The sequence below is a fragment of the Gymnogyps californianus genome, chromosome Z (assembly GCF_018139145.2).
Source record: "Gymnogyps californianus isolate 813 chromosome Z, ASM1813914v2, whole genome shotgun sequence".
NCBI lineage: Eukaryota > Metazoa > Chordata > Aves > Accipitriformes > Cathartidae > Gymnogyps > Gymnogyps californianus.
Window position 1 is genome coordinate 47,346,874 of NC_059500.1, and position 24,782 is coordinate 47,371,655.

At 40.5% G+C, this 24,782-nt stretch overlaps 1 protein-coding gene across 2 annotated transcripts in view; it reads left to right on the forward strand.

The window, feature by feature from the left end:
* MLLT3 (MLLT3 super elongation complex subunit) overlaps window positions 1–24,782 on the forward strand; it is a 142,787-nt gene that overhangs the window by 54,478 nt on the left and 63,527 nt on the right. For both annotated transcript variants that reach the window (XM_050913192.1, XM_050913190.1), the window contains exons 3-4: window positions 20,082–20,164; window positions 24,055–24,198. In XM_050913192.1, coding sequence (XP_050769149.1) covers window positions 20,082–20,164; window positions 24,055–24,198 — 227 coding nt within the window. The remainder of the gene's footprint in view (window positions 1–20,081; window positions 20,165–24,054; window positions 24,199–24,782) is intronic.

Sequence of the window (24,782 nt, forward strand, 5' to 3'; positions counted from 1 at the left end):
GAGAATTCAGGAGTGATGTTAAGCCTGGGAAGAAGGGAGGGGTGGGGGGAAGGTGTTTTTAAGATTTTGTTTTATTTCTCATATCCTACTCTGATTTGATTGGTAAGAAATTGATTCCCCCCTGCAAGTTGAGTCTGTTTTGTCTGTGGCCATAGTTGGTGAGTGATCCCTCCCTGTCCTGGTCTCGACCCTCGAGCCTTTTGTTGTATTTTCTCCTCCCCATCCCGCCGGGGGGGAGGGGCGGGGGGGCGGGGAGGAGTGAGCAAGTGGCTGTGTGGTGCTTTGTTGCCGGCTGGGCCTAAACCACAACAACAATATGTGTGTAAAACAATTGTTTCAGGGATTTGGGGGACCCTGGAAGAAGATAGGAGAGAAAAAACAAAGGTTGTTTAGGCTCAGCTTGGGAATCTTAATGCAGGTTTAGTGTCCTGGATGAGTTGGATGGATTGACTTGGAGTCCAGACATCACATTTGCTACACAATTCTGTATGTGTTCAAAGGATAAAATGTATTGGTGGCTGTGAAGTGTTCGGTGTGGAATGGTGAAGGTTATCTGAACACCTAGAAGGGTCATAGCTGTATTTTTGGGGCTGTTCCTGCAAGAAACAGCAGTGGCAGAGGCAGAAGTGTGGATTCTTGTACATACTTGTGTACTTTTCTGGGCGGACAGTTGGTTGAGGGATGAGAAGAGAGAAGAGCAGAAGGTGTTCAGTACAGGTCAATATACAAGTGTAAGGTTTTTTCTGTAGCTCCATGGAAATTATCCATTTAATTAACGGTCGAAGCCATACCCCAAAGTCTCTGCCAAATGCTTAGGTCACTGGCAGACAAAGCTTGGGGGTTTCCTGGTAAGCTCTGTACTGTAAAAGCAGTCAGTAAGGATACAAAGGTGAAAATTGCATAGTTCAATAGTTATGATATTTACATTAACATAACAAAGGAGATCTATCACTTTAACTTAGCAAGCATATGTACTTTCTACAAGTAAGGAATAGGCTTGAACATAGACACTTTCACAAGCTGTTTTTTGTAGGTTCACAGGCAAAATGAAGATGTTAAATACAGAAATATATTGGGCTTGGTGTGTTGTTCAACAGAAATATCAAGGGTTTTTTTGTTGAATAGCATCTTATTTAAAACGCCCTCCTTAACCATGTCGCAGGTGTAAGCATGTTGCTAATGAAATAGCAAATGTTGCTATATAGAGAGGCATTATTAGCAGAAGAAATAACATTAAAGGGATGTGAAGTTGGGGGGGGGGGGTGAAAATAACAAAATAGGGCTTATCTTGTATTAATATGAGCTAATACCTAAACTCGCAGTGGCAAGATTTGATTGTAGGGACATGCCTAGAAAATAGATCTAGGAGGGAGTGGGGTAGGCTGAGAAGCTCGTAGTGAACAGCAAGTATATTGGTTTGCATTGGATACATGTAGAAACAGAAACAGCTTCTGCAGTTTCTTTAGGAAAAGGCATTGCAGAATACAGTGAGAAGAAAAGTCACTCCAGCCTTGCTGTAAGGGGACACAAACAGTTCCTCCTCCTTCAGGGCTCTGCTGCATGGGACCATGGGAGGAAACTCGTAGAAGAGCAAGGAATTGCCTCGTGGAGAGGGACCACAGCTTTGAAAGTTTGGTCTGAGACCATTATTAAAATGAAACAGTTTGCCTTGTGGAATCTGGTGCTTTTAGAAGGACTCATCTAGTGAGACTTGGTTTCATTACTCTGCATTAGGGAATACCTGAACATACTCAGTTTTCTGTTCTTGCTTTACTTTGTAGCTAGAGATTGTTGCTCAAGAAGGTTAAGGTTATTAGTCTTTTCTAAAACAAAACATACAGCTTTATGGTATATGTTGGTTTCCAGCATTAAAATTGAGGCCAGGTAACAAGAATCTGTTTATGATAGCCCCATACAGGCTACTATGAAGAAATTTAGCTCTATCCCAGCCAAAAGCAGTACAGAAGTGCTATACATCTGTTGCCTAGAGGCTTTAAGGTTATCCTGTGAAGGAGAAAGCTTCCACTGCTGCTGTATGTTCAAATCTGTAAGTCCATTCTGGGATGTCGTAAGTCTGAAGTGCCATGTGTTTAGTGCCACAGACAACTAGTTTTGCAGGACTACTGCTGTGAAGCATCTTACAAATATGGGACTAAAATTAGAAAGATGCTGAAGCTGATAACATTCTGCTTTCCGAAACTGCGTAATTCCAGTGGCATTAAATCATCTTTGTCATATTCTTGCACTTTTATATATGTTTCCTATAGCTACTCTATGTATTTGTGGGGGCTTTACTATGTCTCTGAAAGTAATTATAGGTTTGAAATACTCAAGTGGTCTGTGTTCATGCACAGATATGGTAAATAGAGCTTAAATGGATTAGGTGGTTTAAAGGATTGACAGTTGCAAGGTAATATTTACTAGCATGTACTGCTCAGTGTCCTCTTAAGGTAACTGCTGTATTCTGAAGCCACAGTAATTGGTACTTATTATTGGGAAGTGTTGTGGGAATCTTCTGGTGAGAGAGTTCAGACCGAAAATTGAGAGAAACTATTCTCATCTATTGCTGTAAGGCTTCAGCTAAGGCATAGTGAAAGGGCATGCATGCTTGTGGTTGTCTTAAATGGCTGGTTTTTGTATGTATGTTAAAGCTGTGTCAATGGCATTTATGAGCACATGATTGGGCACTCTATTTATGTTATTTGAATAAAGTGTGTCACAGATTTATTTTAACTCTTCTAAGTGGTGTTGCAATTCTTGGTTTTTAACACTCCTTTGAGGTTTCTCAGCTTTTCCTGATTTTCTGTTCTATTTTTTAAGGGATGGGGAGGAGAAGATAAAGCCTCATGAGTATTACAGCAATTCAGTTACCCAGAGTAATTATGTTACACTGCAGAAGAGCAGATATATAATTAACTGAAATAGCCAGTCATCCAGTTTACCGGATTCATATTGAGATTGCCTTAAAGTCTTATGTTCATAAGTAGGTTATAGTGCTAAAGTGATAGGTACTTAAAATGGAATTACAGTTTAAATGGTGTCCTTTTAAAATTCATATTATATATTTCTCTCTACACTGATTTCCATTTGTTATTACCTCGTTAAGTGTAGGAAGTTAAGTCAACTGGTTTTCTTCATTATGCTCAGTTGGAGCTTAACCTAATTTTCTTTTGTCAAGATGTTTTCTTCCCAGTAGGCTACCTGTCTTGCATCCAGTCATTAATAAATGTCGTGAATAGCACTCCTATATTGAAAAATATCTCATTGAGAATCATGAACGTAGAAACTACCTGCCTGTTTAAACAATAAATAAATAAAATTAAGATTGCTGTCTGGTTTGAGTGTTCTGTATTCATTGAGTTTCATGGGAGTTTTTTTCCTGCGGTACATTATGTCTATCTATATGCTACTTCTCCAGCCCACCCTGATATTTTTCTTGGTTCTGAAGTCTTCAAGTAAGAGTTGGTTGTGCCATCATGACTCTGTGTTTGAGTTTTAGACTTGTTTTTAGACTGACTTTGCCATATGTTTTCTGTATTACTGGGCAATTCTCTTCCTGTGTGTACCTCATTTCTCTACCTGTAAAGTGGGCATCCCTACTATCCTTCACTCTTGTCTCTGATGTCTTAAATATTTAAGCTTACTCCGTCTGTGGGAAAGCTTAAGAGTGTCTGGTGCTTGTGATTGTTCTTGAAAGAAAAATTGAACTAGATACGGCATTCTTTGCTCAGAGTGTTATTTTCAGTCTGTCTGTCTTTACTTTTGCTCTTAACTAAGGCAAAACGTTTCCTGCAAGGAAAAGATGCTGTTAATTTCTCCTTTCCCCAAAGTCTACCCTGGAGCAGAAGGTGGTTTGATCTTTTGTGCTGTCCTAAGAGGAATGTAAACAGCTGGGGAGAATCAAGAATGTTCAGTTTCTGCTCTTATGTGGACCATAATACAGCTTAATTGTTTTTTATCATGCTGTCTTTTGTGTACATAAGTAAATATTCTTCATAAAGTAACTTTTTTGGAAGGTAGTAGTGAGTTCTAGAAATAGGTCCTTTGCTATGTATGTTTTTAGTATATGTCCTTTCATTGCTTCTCTTAGTCCTCCTTTTAATTATGTTAACTAGCTTTTGCTTGGAGGACTCTTTAAGAGTGAATCATTATTAAATAGCAGAGATCTGAGTGTGTCTCATATCTCAAAACCCGCAGGAAGCCTATTTATCCATTCCTACAGGTGACAACCGTGTGACTGATTTGTTCTGTCTCCTTCAGCGTTTCCTGTAATCTCAGTCTGTCTAAATGGCACTACATATTGATGTGCAGTATCCTGGCAAACAGCCATGGAAGCATTTTTAGTTTCTGAAGCATGTGGCTGAAGTTCTGCTACTGACAGCAATCAGTTCCTGAAGACGGAGGTGGAAGTTGGGTGCTGGAACGAAAGCCTTCTCCTTGCCCTGCTCCACCTCCTGGTTCTCTGAACCTTTCAGTTACGGAACTTGTACTGGCATGTGTTACTGGCTTTGCTTCAGGTTCTTCTACTTAAAAACACTGAGAGTCTTCACAGCTTCAATTTTATTCTTGTTAGTGTTTTCTTTGTAGTATATTGGATTGTGCATGTGGGGAGGGTTCTTCAATGCTTACTCAGCATGAGGCCACAGATAGGCATGTTTCTGACACTGTGACCTTGTTACTGAAGAAAAAGGGTTTTTTTGTTGTTGTGTTCATTTCTCTCAGAGGACGGAGTAATTAGAAGTAGCCCTTAATATGGCTGGCAGCAGGGAAGTGATGGGGAGTGCAGGAGTGCTTCTGGGTGGTGTGGAGCAAGGAGGCTGTCTGGGGTGTGGGCCCAGGCCAGGCGGAGGCTGCGTATTTCTACTGCTGCAGGAGAGGACATGGGGCGGCAGAGGTTCAGCCCTCACTTGCTATGAGCTCTGCTTTAGATGAGAAGTACTAGGGCATATGCAGGTTTACAGCAGATACAGAGTGCTCCCTGAAGGGGATGGGTAAGGCAGAGCAGCATCTGCATGAGGGAACCCCCTTCCAGTGCCTGCACCCCCAAACCCAGAGCCTGCAGCTTGTGATGCTGCTTGGCCAACTTTTGGGCCAAATGGGGCTTTTCTGCCATTGTCTGTTCCATCTTCCTCTTCTGTTTGCCCTGAATAAGGATGTGTGCTTTTTAGCCACAAGTTGTAGCTTCCTTACCATTCATATGAAGAGGCAGAGGTCTTAGCTTGGTAACTGCACTTACAGGTTGCTGTCCTTGGGTCTAGGTGCTCATTGATGGCTGCCATCCCCTATAAGTCTCCGAAAGTGCCCAAAGGCTCCTGTGTAACCTACCTGCAGTGGAGCTGTGGTAAATGGCAGCTGAACACCATGTTAAAAGAAATACAAAAAAAGGGGGGAAGGGAGATGTTTTAGGAGACAATTTTCCCAATATGTTGTCTAGCTTGGGAGTTCTAGCTCAGGTTGAAAGGCAATTTTAAAGAAAAGCAAAGACAAGCAGATGCTGTAAAAATGAGGCAGTCAGTCTTGTGCCTGCTGTTTGGCCCTGTTTCATGCATACCTGTTTGAAATTAAATTAATAGGAACATCTTGAATTTAAAAGCAGACATCATCTGTCTTTGATATAGCATGATATTTTTAAAACACCTGATTGGTGGAAAGCCTTGTCCTTCTGAAAACATACAGAGAAATGAGTGGGGAAGATTGCTTAGAGTTTTGCTCTGATTTGGCTACATTTCTATATGTGCTTCCCTTTATCTTTTTGTTTCTTAATTTAACGGTGGCTTGCATGCACACTGCTTAGGGGTGTTCTTTCTTCAAACCTATGAAGATCAGACTGGGAACAAAATCTAAGATGTATCTATTCAGACAATTTCCTGGGGCAATTGCTAGTTTAAAAAAACAAAACCAACCAACAAATAAAAAATAAGGAAGCTCAGGAACCCCCAGAATTAAACATGCCAGATTTTGAAAGCCCCTCTCGTGCAGTTAGTTATTGTCAATCAAATCTTCTATGGGAAATAATGTTTGGGATAAATTGTGTCCAAGCAAGGAAGTCTGCTTTGATATAGTAAAGTTGTGAGCATGACTCCTTTGAAAGCACCTGATATACTAGTATGAAATGCTGATTTCCATTTTGACTAATTTAATGTTCTCTAGGCAATGTGTACTCTAATTCCAGAAAGAATTATAAATGAGTGTTAACTGGGGGATATTTTGTTAGATTGAAGCAAATTATTGTCGGGCATACATAATTTTGCAGGTTTGAATTGCTTCATTCCACCCAAAGTAAATGATTACATTCCCTTCATCAAAACTGAAGAAAAGTATAAAGTTTTCTGTTCCTTTGCCGTCTTTGAGTCATGACCACTAATGAAACAATGGTGGTATAAGATTACTTGTTTCCTGCATGTCTGGCTGGTGTCTTGCACTTTAATTTTTGTTCAAGATGTTTACACTGTATTATGTTCTCTGTTTTTCAAGCTGTTATTTAATCGAATAAAAAATGTGGAGAAAACATGTGCCAGAGGAATACCAGGAGAAGAGAAATACATTGCAATGAGCACAGGAAAAGATCAGACTTGAAGCGATTGAGAGTTCAAATTCAGAAGGTCAAGTGATGAATTGCAAAAGCTGTTCCAAAGTCTTTTTCCTAACCTGTTCACTGTGTTCATATTTTCTTTGGCTGGTTAGGCTTTGTCTGAATGTCTGATTATATTGTTGAGTAGATTTGAAGTCCAGTTGGATTGATCTGAGTGAGAACACTGAGTTCAGTACAAACCAGTATCTCAATAATTCAATGTTTCCTTATGTTAATTTCAGTTTAAATCTGGCAAGGAATAACCTGTGTTGAAACTGAGAAGAATTTTCATGTTTTTCTTAGCCCTGGGTTATTTAAACTTCAGAGTCACAACTTAGCTGATTTAGTGCAACCATAATAAAGTAAACAAGGCCTGGCTTGTTTTGAGGGAACAAAATCTGATCTAGAAAATCTGTCCAGGGTAATTTTAATTGTCATTTTAGCATGTAATGTCCAAGCAACCACCTCACATTTGGGCATTTTCTTATTTCAAACTGACACATCATTTAATGAGATGAATTAAAGAGCTGTTGAAGAAATACAGGGAGGCATGAGTTTTCTCCTGGAAATATTTTAAATACCTGCCATGTAGGCAATGTCCTAGTCAAAGTCCAAAGACATGGAGTTTGCTCTTCAAACACACCATCGAACTTCAGAGATACTCAGCAGTTCTTTGAGATTGGTACAGTGTGACTGAATTCCTTTTTGATCAACTTGAAGGTGGAATAACAACCAAAATTCAAATCATTTGTGTTGGAAAGGTTGACAGAGTAAAATAAGATCATTCAGTCATGAAAATTAATCAACAACAAACCTTCAATACCTTGGTAATGAATGCTAACAAGATAAGAGTTGAAAAACAGTGTTTCGAGGAATGAGGTTCAAGACAATCAGAGACTATAGATTTTTAAAAAGCACATTAAGTGCCACCTTTTAAGCTTTTGAGAATTAACTCAAATGTTTTTATTGATACAGCTTATTTGTCTGTACATGGCTTTAAACGTACTAGCATACTATACAGTCATACAAAATCTGTCTGTTATGCAGCTTAAGTACCCTTTAGTTTTCAGCTTTGCAAATACATTTTTCCACAGGATAACTTTGTAATGACATGTTTCTCACTTTGAAACACTTTTCTGTTTCATTGACATATTCTTTGAAGGTCTTTCAAAATAGTTTTGTAGAAGCAGAACACATATATAGATTAGGAGTATGGCATAATTCTTCACAAAACCAAACTTGCCTTTGCCAGTGATTCTAAAAATATTTTTCAATGCTGTCTAAACACTGAAGCAAAAGTTTGGGATATTCAGTAGCAAAAATGAATGTTAGCAGTTTACATATGCTAAGGTCTATTAGGAGGCACTTCACTTTTTCCAGATCTGCAGAACTAAACAGTTAAGAGCCCCAAAAATGTTCCTTCAGAATTATCAACAAAATTATTTACTTATTAGCCAATGCTTGCAACTCAACAGTGGAATTATAAAGATGTCACTGACAGGGAAACTGTGAACAATGCTTTATGTTTCTTATCTCAGAAACAACTACAGGTGAGGGATTACAGACGAAATGTTTTTATTCTATCACATATGAACAAGTAAAACATTGCTAATGTTTCAGTCAATAGCTTTCTGATTTGTTTTCTTTTTTTAAAGAAAAAAGACCAATTTGCAAATGCAATCTTGTCCACACTTTTCCTGACATTTTTAAAAGAGCAGAGTTGAAAGATTGCTAAATGAATGGCTTTCATGCCTAAGAAAGCAAATTGCTTTTTGCCATGATCTATCAAACGTGTATTTAGACAGCACGGTCACTTTATTTTTATTGTTTTACAGATTACCACTAGATTAGTAGTGCAAATACAATCTCATGAATGTAGCATTTTTTAAGGTGAGGATTTTTTAAAACTAATTGTTCACTTCATGCTGAAATTGGCCTAGAACAAAACCAATTATTCAGGATTAGACTGTGCCACCTTGAAAATTTTCTGCTTTTAAGGCCCAATCTATATTTCTTCCCCCTCCCTTTTCCATTCTATGTACAAAGGAGAGTTTGTCAGCTACATAGTATGTAGGGCTGCAGGGTTTGAGAAAAAATCTATCTGTGGCTGGCTTTTGGGAATTAATATCTTGTACCTTTCAGCGTGTAAATATATCTTTCAGCGAATCTGAAATGCTTGTACACCAATGCATGCAGTATAAGAAGCAAATGGGATGAACTGGAAGTGTTAAGCAGCTCCCAGAGCTATGCTATCATCGGTATTAGTGAGATTTCGTGGAATGGGTCCCATGACTGGAGTGCTGGGATGCAGGGCTACAGGCTGTTCAGGAGGGATAGGCAGGGCAGGCGAGGTGGAGGTGTCGCACTATACATAAGGGAGAGGTTTGATTGTACAGCCCTTACAGTTAGGAATGATGTGGTTGAGACCCTCTGGGTGAGGATTAGGGGGATGGAAAACAAAGGAGAAGTTGTAGTGGGTGTCTACTACCGATCGCCTAGCTAGGATATAAGCACTGATGAGTTATTCTGTAGGCAATTAGGAGAAATCTCTGGCTTGGTAGCCCTTGTCCTTATGGGAGATTTCAACTTCCCAGACATCAACTGGGAATATCATGCTGCTGTGATGAGCAGGTCTTGGAAACTCTTGAAGTTTGTAGGAGATAATTTCTTGTCACAGGTACTCAGTGAGCCAACTAGGAAAGATGCCCTCCTAGAGTTGCTATTTGTGAATAGAGAAGGACTTGTGGGGATGTGATGGTAGGTGGCTGTCTTGGCCACAGTGATCATGAAATGATTGATTTTAAAATTTTCAGTGTAATAAGAAAGGACAGCAATTGCTACCCTGGACTTCAGGAGAGCAAACTTTAAGCTATTCAGGTGTAGCTATTTATCAGAGCACCCTGGGAATCTGCTTTTGATGGCTTAGGAGTCCACAAGTGCTGGTCAGTTTTTAAGAACCACCTTTTAGAAGCACAGGAGCAGGCAGTTCCACTGTATCATAAGTCAAGCAAGCAGGGCAGAAGACCATCTTGGCTGAACAGGGAACTCCTCGTGGAGCTCACGAGGAAAAAGAAATTGTATGATCTCTGGAAGTGAAGTCAGGCTTCGCAGGAAGAGTACAGAGCTGTGGTTCATTTATGCAGGGAGAAGATATGAAAGGCCAAAGCTCAGTTAGAGTTGAAACTGGCCAGTGTTGTTTCAGATAACAAGAAGGGCTTTAAGTATGTTAATAGCAGGAGGAGGTCTAAAGAAAACATTGGACTGATATTTGATGAAGATGGTTATGTGACTAATAGGGATGAAGAAGAAGCAGAGGCATTTAATGTGTTTTTTGCCTCAGTCTTTAATAATACTGATAGACGTTGGGCTGCCTGGTCCCCTGAGTCAGAGGACCATGAATGTGGGAACAGTGACTTTCCATTTGTGGACACCGAAATGGACCAGTTGTATCAGCTGAATGTTCATAAGTCTGTGGGGCCTGATGGGACTCATCCCAGAGTACTGAAGGAGCTAGCAGATGTTACGACAGGATCCCTCTCAATCATCTACCAAAGGTCTTGGGAGCCTGGGGAGGTCCCTGCTGACTGAAAGCTAGCCAGTGTTATTCCAGTCTACAAAAAGGGTGTGAGGGAAGACCCAGGGAACTACAGACCTGTTAGCCTAACCTCAGTTCCTGGAAAAATTATGGAGAAGATTATACTGGGTACTACTGAAAGGCATTTAAAGGATAATGCAATCGTCAGGCACAGTCAACATGGGTTCACAAAGGGAAAGTCCTGTTTAACTAATTTGGTATCCTTCTACAGTAAGATCACCTGCTTAGTGGAGGAAGGGAAGGTGGTGGAGATGGTAGTTCTGGATTTTAGTAAGGCTTTTGATACTGTCCGTCACAGCATCCTTCTGGACAATTTGTCCAACTGTGGGATGAGCGGGTTCACAGTGTGCTGGGTGAAGAACTGGCTGGATGGCAGGGCTCAAAGGGTTGTAGTGAATGGGGCTACATCTGGCTGGCGACCAGTCACCAGCGGTGTTCCTCGGGGTTCAATTCTAGGGCCAGTTCTATTCAATATATTTATCAATGATTTGGATGCAGGAGCTGAATGCACCATTAGCAAGTTTGCTGGTGATACTAAACTGGGAGGTGCTGCTGACTCTTTTGAGGGAGAAGAGGCCTTGCAGAGGTATCTAGATAGATTGGAGCATTGGGCCATCATTAATGGCATGAAATTTAACAAGAACAAATGTTGGATTCTGCACCTGGGACGGAGTAACTCTGGACACAAGTCTAAATTGGGAGAGGCGTGGCTGGAGAGCAGCCCTGCAGAAAGGGACCTGGGCATGCTGGTTGACAGCAGGCTCAATGTGAGTCAGCAGCGTGCCCTGGCAGCCAAGAGGGCAACCCGCATCCTGGGGTGCATCAAACACAGGATAACCAGCCGGTCAAAAGAGGCGATTATCCCACTGTATTCAGCATTGTTGTGGCCTCACCTTGAGTACTGTGTGCGGTTCTGGGCCCCACAATTTAAGAAAGATGTTCAGGTACTTGAATGCGTCCAGAGGAGGGCAACAAAGCTGGTGGAAGGGCTGGAAGGCATGTCCTATTAGGAGTGCCTGAGGACTCTGGGTTTGTCTAGTTTGGAGAAAAGGAGGCTGAGGGCTATCTCATTGCTCTCTACAGCTTCCTGAAGAGGGGAAGTGGAGAGGGAGGTGCTGATCTCTTCTCCCTGGGATCCGCCAACAGGATGCATGGGAATGGTTCAAAACTGCACCAGGGGAGGTTTAGGCCAGACATTAGGAAGCATTTCTTTACCAAGAGAGTGGTGAAACACTGGAACAGGCTTCCTAGAGAGGTGGTTGATGCCCCATGGCTGTCAGTGTTTAAGAGGCATTTGGACAATATTCTTGTCTCTTAATACAATGGAAGGATCCGTACTGACTTTGTTGAGTTAGGCAGCAGCCAATTTTTCTGTTTTTAAGTCTCCCAGATGGGGAGACTTACCTTCTGAAGGCTGATGCAAACAGATTTCATGTGACACTGTTCTTTACAAGAGAAGTGTTCTGATATTTTTCTAAGTTACTGTATGTGCTCCATAGAATGAAAAGCTTTACAAATAAAAGAAATTACATTTACTTGATCATTAATGAAGTAAAATAACCACAAAGAACTGAGAGATGTGATGGAAAAATTCTTAGCCTTGGCTTGCAGTTCACCAGAAAAAGTTTGACACGAGTATGACATCACTGGAATACAGAGTAATTTTGATAGCTCTGAAAATATTTGTTCCCAATTTGATCTTTGCATAGCATAATGAAGTTAAAATAGAGAACTAGATAGATATTTATTTGACCTTCTGAAGTGTCTGTCTAGGAGTTAAGAAAAAATATTCTCTATGCAAAGTCTTTTTATTGAGCAGGGAGAAGTATATAGTTAATAACCAAGATAGAAATTACTTCAAATCCTGCAATTCTGGGACCTGTTTTCCTCAGTAAAAGAGAGAATCCCAAGGGCTCTATTTTCTATACAAATATGAAGATGCATTAGTGCACAATTACTGAGAATTTTTATTACTTTTAAAACAGTAATGATATCTACAGGACAAACTGACATTTATAGTTGGAGTTTTTAATGTTATATCTAATGTCTTTCCCACCAAAAATAATTGTCTGGTTTATTATGTTATTATCCAGACAGCCTTAGCTGCAGTTCAGTTATTAAGGATCTTTCCTGTTCAAGGGTTTTTCTTTTGCTTCAGTGGCATGCTTTTCTAAGGAAGACTTCTAGAGCAGGTACTTTCTGAAAGTCATTTACTCCGATCCATTGATACCTGAGATTATATATTTTTTTAACACTCTTTTTTGAGAACACTTCCTGTTGGGGGGGGGGGGGAGAATCTAGAATTAAAAGGTGAAATGTAGTGTAGGAGTAACTTTAGTTTTAAAATATTCTTTTTGCCTTCTCTCTTTCTCATTCCCATCTTATCTGGAGGAAACCTGAGGGAGCAGACAGAAGGGATGGGAGGCATGAACTATGAATGGTCCTAAACATCTCCAGTAACTTCCCTGTGTCTCATAAAGGATTCTTGCTTGCATGTGGAGCACAGAATATAGCTAAATATCTTTCTGCATCCTTGAGTCAAGAGGAGGGGCTTTTGCATCATCTGTGATGTGTACTGAAGTTAGAAAGCTCATAGGTGCCTGAGGATCTTTTGATGTCTGTGTATGGTGGGCCAGTCAAGAGAAGTGCTCCTCCTGCTGCAAGTCCTGGAAGGGGTGGGAAAACACGGTTTAATACGGCATTTCAAGGTCCCATGGATGATTTGCTGCCAGCCAGTATTGCTCCAGAATCTGGCATGTGAGGTGGAGCTTTTAAATCCTTTCCCCCTCTTCTCCCATTTCAGCAAAGCTGGGAAATACTGGACAAATAAGTTGTGTGAATTTCAACAGTATAACTTCACGCAAAAGGGAACTTCCAAGTTAAGGTAGCCCTTGCCTGTCTTCTGGCAGTACAGATTGCTTTCTCCTTTACAGTTAATGAGTGAAGATGCGTTTTTTCCCATCTGCAGCACGCGTACATTAAATGGGCTTGCACAGCATTATGAAATAGTGAGGATACCTTAGGTCCGCCTTCTAATCTCAAACAGTTTATGTCAAAACACTTAGTGATTGTACTTTCAGAGGCCAAGGGGGTATTTTATATGGGCTGCAGAAAAAAATCAAAATCAGGAATTCCTGGATCTGTTCAATTTAGAGCTTCATGTTCTCAATTGTTTCTAGGACCTGCGGAGAGATAGTATATATGCACTGAGAATTAGTATAAGAAACCATTGAATTACACCTTTAAAACACCTTTAAAGTTATCTAAATTATTGACAGCATTGTAAATGTGAAACTGCAGGTTGCTGCACCTGAATCAAAGAATGCAGGAAGCTCACTGCTGTATTTCAGAAACTCAAACTTGTGTGTTCAAGGCTTACTGCTGTCTTTGTGTGCTGAGAGGGAGTTAGGAGGGCATATGTGGCCTTTTGACTGTGTAAAAAAAAAAAAAAAAAAAAAAAAAAAATTACCAATATGAGAAAATTCTAGGCAAGAATCTATAAAATACCAGTACAAAAAAGTTACCATTAAACCAGTTCTCTATCAGAAGGCTTCATTTTCTCCAAGCACCCACTTGGTGTATCCTGCGGGTGCACAAAATATGTGTGAATTGTTGCAGTCATTATTCTGCATCGTCCTGATGTTGTTGTGTCAGCATCTGCCTAATAGGAACTTCTGCCCTTCCTTACTCATTCTGACTGCATTTTTAATGAAGGTGTATTGGGTTTGCGTGGCAAGGTTTTGGTAGCAGGGGGGGCTACAGGGGTGGCTTCTGTGAGAAGCTGCTAGAAGCTTCCCCTATGTCCGATAAAGTTAATGCCAGCAGGTTCCAAGACGGACCCGCCGCTGGCCAAGGCCGAGCCTATCAGCAACAGTGGTAGCGCCTCTGTGATAACATATTTAAGAAAGGGAAAAGAAGTTACAGGGGAGTTGCAGTTGCAGCCCGAGAGAGAGCGGAGTGAGAAGATGTGAGAGGAACAACTCCGCAGACACCAAGGTCAGTGAAGAAGGAGGGGGAGGAGGTGCTCCAGGCGCCGGAGCAGAGAGATTCCCCTGCAGCCCGTGGTGAAGACCATGGTGAGGCAGGCTGTCCCCCTGCAGCCCATGGAGGTCCACGGTGGAGCAGATATCCACCTGCAGCCCGTGGAGGACCCCACGCCGGAGCAGGGGGATGCCCGAAGGATGCTGTGACCCCGTGGGAAGCCCGTGCTGGAGCAGGCTCCTGGCAGGACCTGCAGACCCGTGGCCCCGTGGAGAGAGGAGCCCACACTGAAGCAGGTTTGCTGGCAGGACTTGTGACCCCGCGGGGGACCCACGCTGGAGCAGTCTGTTCCTGAAGGACTGCACCCCGTGGATGGGACCCATGCTGGAGCAGTTCATGAAGAACTGTAGCCCATGGGAAGGACTCACGTTGGAGAAGTTCATGAAGGACTGTCTCCCGTGGGAGGGACCCCACGCTGGAGCGGCAGAGACAACGTGTGATGAACTGACCCAAACCCCCATTCCCCGTCCCCCTGCGCCGCTCGGGGCGGGAGGAGGTAGAGAAAATTGGGAGTAAAGTTAAGCCTGGGAAGAAGGGAGGGGTGGGGGGAAAGTGTTTTAAGATTTGGTTTTATTTCTCATTATCCTGCTCTAATTTGACTAGCAATAAATTAAACTGATTTTCCCCAAGTCGAGTCTGTTTTGCCCGTGACGGTAATTGCTGAGTGATCTCCCTGTCCTTATCTCGACCCACAAGCCTTTTGTTTTATTTTTTTTCTCCCCTGTCCAGTTGAGGAGGGGGAGTGATAGAGCGGCTTTGGTGGGCACCTGGCATCTAGCCAGGGTCAACCCACCACGGAAGGAAAAATGTTTTTGCAATGAAGTGTTTAACACTGTTGGAGTGGCCAATGAATCTCATGTTAAAGCTTTTAAAAAGGATAGCTCTTACTAGAATTTTGTTATTGTTATCACCAAAGCCCTCAGTGTGGTCACTGTTGCTAAAATGCATCATCATGGCTTGATTTGCATCGGTTCCTTAGGTGTCAGTTGATGTCTGATGCAACACATGGGAATGCGTGCATGAACACAACAGAAGAAAAAGCAGTGCTTCACTTGTAGAATAAAGAAGCAAAACATTTGAGATAAATTATTTAAGCCATTTATGTGAGCTGTAGAGGTGGCATATTCCCCTGACAAATAGGGGACAGATAATCTACAACTCATCAATTCCTGTCCTGGCTTGCTGTGATCTTGGGTAACTCATTATGCTGGCATTATCAAAAGAATTTAGTTGTAGAGTGCATTGAATGAGAGTTGAGCACTCGCATCTATTTTTTACTGTAGAATGAGTATAATAGGCGATTTTACCAAAACAGATACTGAGATCTTATGGAGAAGAAATCCTTCATAATAAAATCGTGTATTAGTAATGATAATGTTGTTACTGAGCTTTTATTTAAAGATGCACATTGATACCTTGCAGTTGGTCTCTGGAAGGCACATTTTGTTTGAGGAGCATTTCAATAATTTTTATCAGCTGCAAATTACTGCACTTGCGTGTATGGGAAGGCTGGTCAAAATGAATGGATCAGCATAGCCAATATGCTTCTGACTATTCCTGTTGTTTGTGAAGTGTTTGTAATACAGCTAGGACTGCAGCTGAGTGCCTAAATAGTCCTCTGTCAAGGGAAGTTAAGTGACAGTATATGGTAGGTGAATGCCTGAGGTGTGTACAGTACTGGAAGTCAGTACCTGTGTAGTTGCACATGTGTGTATGTGTGTGTGCTTCCCCAGCATTATGGAAAAATGGCATTCCACCTATAAGAACTACTTCTTGTCCTAGGACTTGAGCCTTCTTGCTCTAGCTTCTACACCTTCCCCTCTTCTTTCCATCATTTAACAGCTTGTGTAGTCTTTTAGTTTCACAGAAGTTCAAGCTCTTATGCAGTATTTGGACAGCTTTTTCTATAGTTAGAGCCCTGTTTGATCTAAGTTCCCTTCTGTGGCCTCAAACATACCAGTGTTACTACTTGTTACAGCAATGTTCACCCCAAAGTACAATGAAACATGATGAACAGAAGGGATGGACTTCAGCTGTATAATTGTGTTGCGTAAATTCCTTATTTTTATTTCAAAATTGCACCTAAAATTACTTTAGGGGGCTGGTCTGTCTGTGTTTAGCAAATGCATTTGCAGATAACTAAGACTAAAGCTCTCATTTATGGAAGAAGAGAAATGATCCTGCATTCTGACAAAGATATGATAACAGTATAGTATCATGAACTCCTTCTCTTGCCTTACACAGGCAACAAAAAACCAGCTTGTTCTGTGGCTAGTGGGTCTAAAGAAATCTGTGTAGTTTTGCTTTTCTCTTTACTTCTTTTTTCCTGGCTCTACACTTCTCATGAGAAGAGACACTGTGTTATAACTGGTTTGTAATTCTGCATACTGCTAGCTGCTTCTCCCTGCATCTCAGTGAAGATGTTTTCTGGAACTGCCTTCTCAGTGTGGGCGCTAATTTTTAACTGGATCAGTAGCAATCTGTAGGGACTTAATTGTCATAGAGACTGTCTTGAAGTTGGACCGCCTAGTCAAAAGATATAGGGGAGAGGGAGGAAACGCATCGTGATCATACAAGCTGTTTTCCTAGGAAAAAACCCTGAATTAAGTCTTAGTGATAATGTTGTGCAAGAGGCTTTGTTTATCTGGTGCTTGAAATGCATTTGTAGGTGCCACTTCAAAGGAGAGGAGCAGTCATTGGGGAAATGCCTCTGTCCCTCTGGATGAGGAGGAAATTGTTTGTTTGTCTGTACAAGGGTCGTGTTTTCTGCTTATCTACCTGGTCTAGTGTAGCTGCTTTTTTAAATGAGTTTTGAGAAGCCTGTTAGGGTTTCCAGGTGCTTCCTTCAAAATCACTCCTTCCTAATTTCTGTTGTTGGTTTTGCTCTGTTGGTCTATACTTGCAATTTGCTTTTGTTTCTCTTTTCCTTCTCTACTACAGGGTTTTTTTTTCCTCTCCTGTTATTTTTTTTTTCTCTCTACCTTTTCTGTGGTTTACCTAACTCTTGCCCCTTCTCTCTTCTCCGCTCCACAAACCTTGCTAGGATGGTTGCCTGTTGGCTTGGCTAAACTACACGTCATTGCAGCCCTGGTTACTACTTGTGACAGTTCAACGAAACAAAAAGAGCTTATGCCAGTGAGTGCTGGTTTGGAGTGCACAGAGATGCTGTTTCTGCCAGTACATATAGCAGTAGCTTCCACAAGAAAGGTGAGGAAAATGTAATAGCTTTCACTTTAGTTGCAGTCAACACGTATGCAATAGTGTGGAGCTTTGCTCAGTCACTTGTTTTTTTTTTTCAGGAAGGTTTCGTTCACAAGATTGTAGAATTTTCCTTCTATTAAAAGCCCGTCTTTCAGTTTGGGAAGGCACCCAAAGTAGTTTCCTTGTGATTTAGTGTTTTGTAACCCATCACCCAAGTTTCAACAAAGCCTGCAAGTGTAACAGACTTTGTTTTCAGAACTGTAATGTGAAACTCTGACAAGGTACTATTCAGAGTGGCTAACAGCTGTGTAAATCTGAAAGAAGAGAGACTTGAGGGAGAGAATGAAAAATATTTATGCAGACAGTGGTTTTTGCACCAATTAAGTGCTTAGGAAGAAGTTGATGTGATATTTATTAAAAAAAAAAAAGTGATTTGTGACTTGTCACGTAATGGAGCCTGAAATCTCTGTAACAGTTAATGTATTATTATAGTTTCTAAAGTTTATATGTTTCCATCTGGATAAACCTGTTGTATAATCTTTCCCTGTTTTTATATAAGTGGATTTCAGTCTTCTGAATGCTGCATGGCCATTCAAATAATACCGGGAACGCTTTCTTCTCAAGTTGTCTTCTGAAGGCAGAGGAGGAGCAGGAAGGCTCCTCTATCTCTGACTGAAAAAGTTGTCAGTATGTATTACTGCAACCTGTCACTGTGCTTAACTAGGACTATTATATTTACATTTTTCAAATGCTGGTAAGCCCTTTTAAGGGAAAACAGGTCAATATAAGGTGAAATACTACTTCTGGGAGGCTCTAACACAAAATGCTCAGTTTCTACCTTAAAAGCTTTGTATGTCTGAAGCCACCTCTGAGATTTGACCTATCATCGTAACACTTCAAAATCTTTCAAATCCCACTTTATAAACTATAGGTCCTCTTTTTTCCTGCCAAGAAAAACAAACTAAATTCTGTAGCTGCAAGATGACAGTGTTGCAGAAGAGTCTGGAAAAGAGATTATTCTTGCTCCGTTTTTGTCGTCCTTTTCCCTTTCTATTGATTGCATGAAGTGAACTGGGTAGTGATAGCCAGCTGCAGTAGGTGAGCAAGGACTTGGAATCTTCCTCATCCTATGTGGGTTTGGTGCTAGCAGAGCAGGAGGAGAATGGCAAGATAGTAGGAGAAAATTCTGCTGTGTTCATTTACTTGGGGATTAACCAAGCTTGCATGTTCTCAGAAAGCTGACATGCTGATCATACCATTGAGAATGTAGCAACGGTTATATTCCTGGATGTGTCTGATGGGCCTTGTCATGTTTCTGGGATGACAGAGGGTGGTAAGTGCCCATCTGTGATGCTTTGCTAAAAAGAATAATTTTGGTATTCAGGCCCTGCACAGTTGATTGCAAGACACACTTTTTGTAAAGTATAGTTTGAGTTGCACCTGATACAATGCCCTGAGCAGCTACCAGGCGATTCTGAAAAGAACATATGTCTTAGCAAATGATGATCCATCTGGGAGTCTGAATTTTTTTTTCCAGTCAGCAAGATTGATAGAGCTTGAGTAAATGTTTCTAAAGTCAACCCTTTGTGTATGAATTGCATCATTCTACCAGTCTACAGTAGAGAAACTGTCATTGTCCTATGATGTCATTGAGATGGTAGTGCATATGACATGAGTTGTCATACATATCAATGCAGCATTTGGAAGCATCTGAGTTGATGCTGCAGGATACATGCGGTTTCTCAAGCTTAGCCTACCTTTGTGCTTATGTGTTATGTGGGCATGAATTCTGTAATGAGGTTGTCACACAGCCGAACAGGAGAAGGAAGAAGTGGCTTCTGTTACATGTTCTGTAACAACCTTCTTTTTGTCACTGGCTGGAGTTGACAGGCTAGTGCCACTTTCTTCAGAGAGCTCACGTTGAATACAACGGGGATTTCGTGTAACTAAAAGCCCTTGCATTAAACTGAAAACTTGAAGGAAAAGATTGCATATTGGAGCTAGTAATACTCACTGTCATGTTAAAGAAGTCTTAATCCTATAGGGTAAACCTGGATACTGTTTAACATAATACAATAGTTAAGCTTCCTGAGGTTCTCCACTGTTTACTGGAGTGTTGTGTTGTGTCCCCCCTCCCCCCAATAATACAGCCTCCCCCCAGTAATACAGATTTCAATTTTATTAGCATTAGTTCTAATTAAATTAATTTATTTATTTTAAATTACATTTATTAAAATCAGGATCTTATTCGTATTAGGTTATGAATACATGAATGGCAACTTTTCTGCCCTCTACACTTTCTCAGGGTGGAATCCTATATATTTTCCTTTCCCAGAACAAGCCTTGGCTGCAGTGCCTATGTAGCTCTTGGGGGTACTCAGCAGGTCCACCTGGTGTTGAAGTCCATGGTGATTCTGCTTTAGCAGTCTGAAAGGATTGAAAAAGAAAATTAAAAATTTGCTATCCCTAAACTGTAGGTTGTATACAGGCAGGAACGATTTGCTTGCAAAATTCACGTTGAGTTGTGCACAGATATGTCCTATTGTGTGTGTGCAGTTTTGTAATGGTGCTGCCATAGAACTATTGTCACAGATTATTTGCTCATATGTTTTGCTTGTGCATTTAAAACATTATTTTTTTTGTGTTAAACACAGGTTTTTCTCTTTGTTTCAGTGTGCAAGGATCCACCCTACAAAGTTGAAGAATCTGGGTATGCTGGTTTCATTTTACCAATTGAGGTTTACTTCAAAAACAAGGTATGGAATTACATACTTTTCATTAAAAAAAAAAAAAAAATCTTGTGTAAGTCAGGGTTTTTTAAAGATTTACAGTTTAATTTATAAACTCAGTTAAAAATTAGGTTTAAAGCTATCTTTGTCAGTGCTGTTCCTCAATTCAAAGTCACTGTAACTTTTAGAAATACGTAACTGTATATAGTACATAACTCTATGAAATTAGGATTACCTGAGAAAATAAAGAAGTTGAATGTAACTATTCAGAAGAATTACTAGCCCTACTCAGAAGTGGACAGACTTTAAAAAATGCTTAAGGAAGGTCAAGAGCCACTTAAACTTTTAAGAAAGGAAACCAATCTTGATTATGTTTATTTCATAATGAACTCATTGTTCTATTTTAGTATTGCCAATCTTTTTAATTTGTTCAGGTTTTGATTTTTCAAAAGTCTTTTTTTTTTTTAATCCTACATCCTCAGTCTGAAAAAACATTCTTTTAGACTGCATGTGAACATTGATTCTACTCAACTCAACATTACCAGGGGGCACAGTTTAAAAACAAACCCAGTGCCATTCTACAAAGCTTGCATTATTGTGGTATCTCAAATTATGAGTCTGAGTAAATGCTGCACTTACTGTGGGTCTCTTAGATAGCAAATACAGAGATTTCCTTTAATGTACGTAACAGGGTCTGTATTACTACTAAGTAATTCAGATAAAAAGAATTGGATTTGGGTGGAATTAGAGCAAAAAGCTTGCAAGGTTTGATGTACAGTACCTTAATAACTGCAATATTTTAGGTCCCTTTTGTATGTTATGTGCCTCAGTGGAGCTATTATTATACTTCACATGTGCTTCTAAGATACCTGTGTGTTTATTTTATATTACCAAGATGTAGTTTAACATAATTATTTTAATCAAGTCAGTGTTACATCTTTAATGTGTTGAATACTTGGTGAAAAACTAAACCCGAAAGAAAATAGAAATGCATAGTAGACGACTTCTGCTGGAACTTTGGTCACTTAAAATTTGTGTTAGAGTACAGCTTTGTTAGTTGTTTATGCTTTCAGGTAGATATTCCAGTATTCTTTTGTCTTTCACAGAAAGCTCTGTCAAGGTATGAGGTGTAGATAATTCTGCTCGGGCACTTTGGAAGTTGTAGGTTTTGAACAGGTAATTCTGAAATGTTCCCTGTATCAATCTGTGAAGAGCAGGGCTTAGGCTACCCTGCTTGCTCTTGGAAAAAGAAACAACTGCCTCAGTGAGTTGACTGGCTTTTTTGGTATGCTTTTTAGCTCTGTCTCTGTTAGGGAAGCAGTTTTGATTCATTCAGGAAATCTAATGAAAAGCAGCCCATTCTTTTTAACTCCTCTGTTAAGAGCTCATCCCAAAACTGGGCAAAGTCAGAAGACAATGAGTCAATCATTGAAGCATCTCTACAGAAAGCTTCCTGCCCGACATTTCTTTTTTTGTTTTCCACTCAGACTTTTGGCTGCCTTTGCTGACTGTGGAGACCTGCAAGTCTCAGGAGTTCTCTAGCAGGAGTTGTGGCTTAGACTGAGATCAAGAGGGCAGCAGTGATTACAACTCACCTCACCCTCAAGCAGTATGTGGAATTAGGAAGTTTGCAAACATCTCTCACCCCTATTTTGGTGTCATGGAATACAACAAGCAGCAGTTGGACTGTGAGTCAGCTAGCTCTTCACACAGCTGCAGCAGCATGCCCTTCCTTGGGGTTGGTACAATACAAAGGAAAAGTGGCACAAAAATTGAGCTGACATTCCTGAGGCAAATTACTGCTTTCTCCTGGCTCAGCTACTCTTCCTCCTCTAAGCCACTTCACAGGTATTCCAGTACAGAAAAAGAGGAGATAGACAGAAGGAGGAAGAGGAGACAGACCATCATCACTTATTCAAGGTAGACAACTTTTCAATTTCTGGTTCAGAAGGTAACCTAATGAATAGAGAAGGCAGAGGTACAGAAAGTCGCCTGGACCATGGAGAATTAAAGGGTCCCTGTTCCCAAGACTAAGCAGAAATTGGTAGAAAATCTAACAGGCGTTTCACCCTGACGGAAAATACTCCAATCTTTAAAGAATTAGGGAAATGACAAACAAACCCCCCTTCCAAATTCAGCAACAGCAGGCTATAGTTGTTAGCCATTGAGACAAAGTCCTTGAAAAAATGCTTTTAGGTCAAAAGACTCCTTACTCTGGAAAATGCAGGCCATTTAGGATAAGGCTCAAACTGTAGTATATTCTGCCTTTACTGTCACACCGTTTTGAAATAATGGCAGTGGTACTGGGAGTCCTTTGTATAGCAAAAGTCTGCTTTGAAATCACTGGTTATGTTCATCTAACTTTCCACAGAATTCTTTGAAGACTCCCGTTTATAAATTCTTAAAACTTTGCTTTTATGGCAAAGCTGCTGGTACCAACTGTTTGCCTGTAGCAACATCAGTTTTCTAAGCAGACCGGGGAGTAAATTGCTTCCATTTTTTTCTGCAAGAAATCATGTGTTAATCTTTCTAACAATAAGAAATATCTTCATTCATGGTTGCCTTTGAAAATGGTCCGTCAAAAAAATAGTTCATCTAAGGGAACTACTCTCCTCTGTCTTCTGAAGACAGACTACTGCAGGCCTTTTATTTCAATCCCCCTTCTGTTGTCTCTGCTCCAAGTCTAGAGATGGGACAATGATGGTGTCCCCTGGCTGTGTTTGAAACCTCGGAGTTAGCTTTTGGAATAACTGAGATTTCTACACTTTCTGTTCTTCACGTCCTTGAAATCCTGAATCAGAACTAAACATTTTTAAATGTGAATTTTTTAAGCATCTGTCACTGAACAGAGTACACATTTTGATTACATGCAGTGTTGGATATGTGCTAAGATTTTGCTGTATCTCTTCCTCCTCTTCCCTCATGGTTCCCTTTTTACTAAAGCTTTTGCTGAATTTGACCTTTTATTTGTGTTCTGCCTTCAGACTGACATTGGTTTGGTGCCTTCTGTTGCACATTAGGACCTTTGGAGGAAGGGCTACTGAATATTGCCTTAAAAGAGTGCTTAACTTATAATATAGCTTCTAGAAGGGACTGTGTAAATGTGTAACACAAAATGTACTTAGTATCTTTTTCTTTGGTATTACATACTGAAGTCTATTCAATGCCACTAGTGTCCTTTTTCAGCTGAGGCTCTCTCAGGGCAGTAAAGCACTGATGATTTCTTCCCGGATAAATTTGCCTTTCCTGTTCTTTCTCTCTCCATATTGGTACAGGGAACATTCAGTTACATTTTTTCACTGCGGTGGCAGAGAATTTTAATTGCTTGGAAGCTGTGGTGGAACACGTGAACTAGCGGGCCACACTTGTTGAAGGCAACGAAGTTTCATTAATAAATGAGCAGACCCCATACATAGGAGATCAAATATAGTTGGCTGCAGCAGTTTCATTCTTACCCCTTTCTACAGCTCGTGAAGAAAGCAATAGTGTTTGGCTTCGGTGAAGGAATTTGCATTCAAAACTTACTGCAGTGTCTTCATTACTGTCTAGGGCTCAGAAGTGTGATTGTATTGGTGACTGAGTTACCTTGTGTCAGCTGAATCATGATACTTGCCTATGTGTATGTCTGTAGCCTGTGCCAAACATGATGAAACACTTTCAATTAAGCCTTGTCAGGACAGCTTGAAGTTCATGAAGTTCATGCACTTTAGCATGTGTTATCTCGGGCTGATAGGAGCTTCTCTGATTTACTGCAGCTCAGCTGACGCTTGGTAAATTCCATCATGTGTCCGAGAATGCAGAGAATGGTTAAAAATGGCATAATTTTCATTTTAATTGACAGTCTTTATGTAGCCCTTGTTTTCAACTTAGTTAGTTTTGGTGCTAGATGTTTCTATCTGGTTATTTTCAACCCTCAGGAAGAACCTAAGAAAGTTCGATTTGACTATGACTTATTCCTGCACCTTGAAGGCCACCCACCTGTAAATCACCTCCGCTGTGAAAAGCTCACATTCAACAACCCGACAGAGGAATTCAGAAGAAAGCTGCTAAAGGCAGGAGGGGTGAGTCCTGCACCCATGTGAAAAGCCATCACAATAAAGATGTTGCTGCTTATTGCTGGTGCATGATTAGTGTAAAAAAGATTGACCTGACAGTGGAACGAAGTGAAGTGTGTTTATGATGAACTTCATATAAGAGCTCAGTGCTTGTTATCTTTAAGTGGAATGGGTGAGCAAATGAGCATGTGCCTACCTTAAATACACGATTAGATATCTGTCTTCACAACCAAGCGATTCATGTTTACTTCTGCAAAAGCAGAACTTAGACCTTATACATGAAACATTGCTTGCTTGACTTTCCAGAGATTAAATACAGGAGGGCTACTGTGATCGGAGGAAGTGATAAGAAAATAAAATCTCTCATTTAAAGAGAAATGGTTCTATATTAAGCAGAATAAATTCAGTAGTTATACGGTAGAACAAGTTAGAAACTGTACATATAAATAAACCTGCTTAAATTTATGTAATGTATGTTACACAGTCTGAGCCAGAAAATTTACCATGGCTTCTTTACGTGTTGGTAGAATTAATTGATATGAAAAAGCCCAAAGGAAGTTTGCCTATTTGGAGGGAGGAGAGGGCCAAAC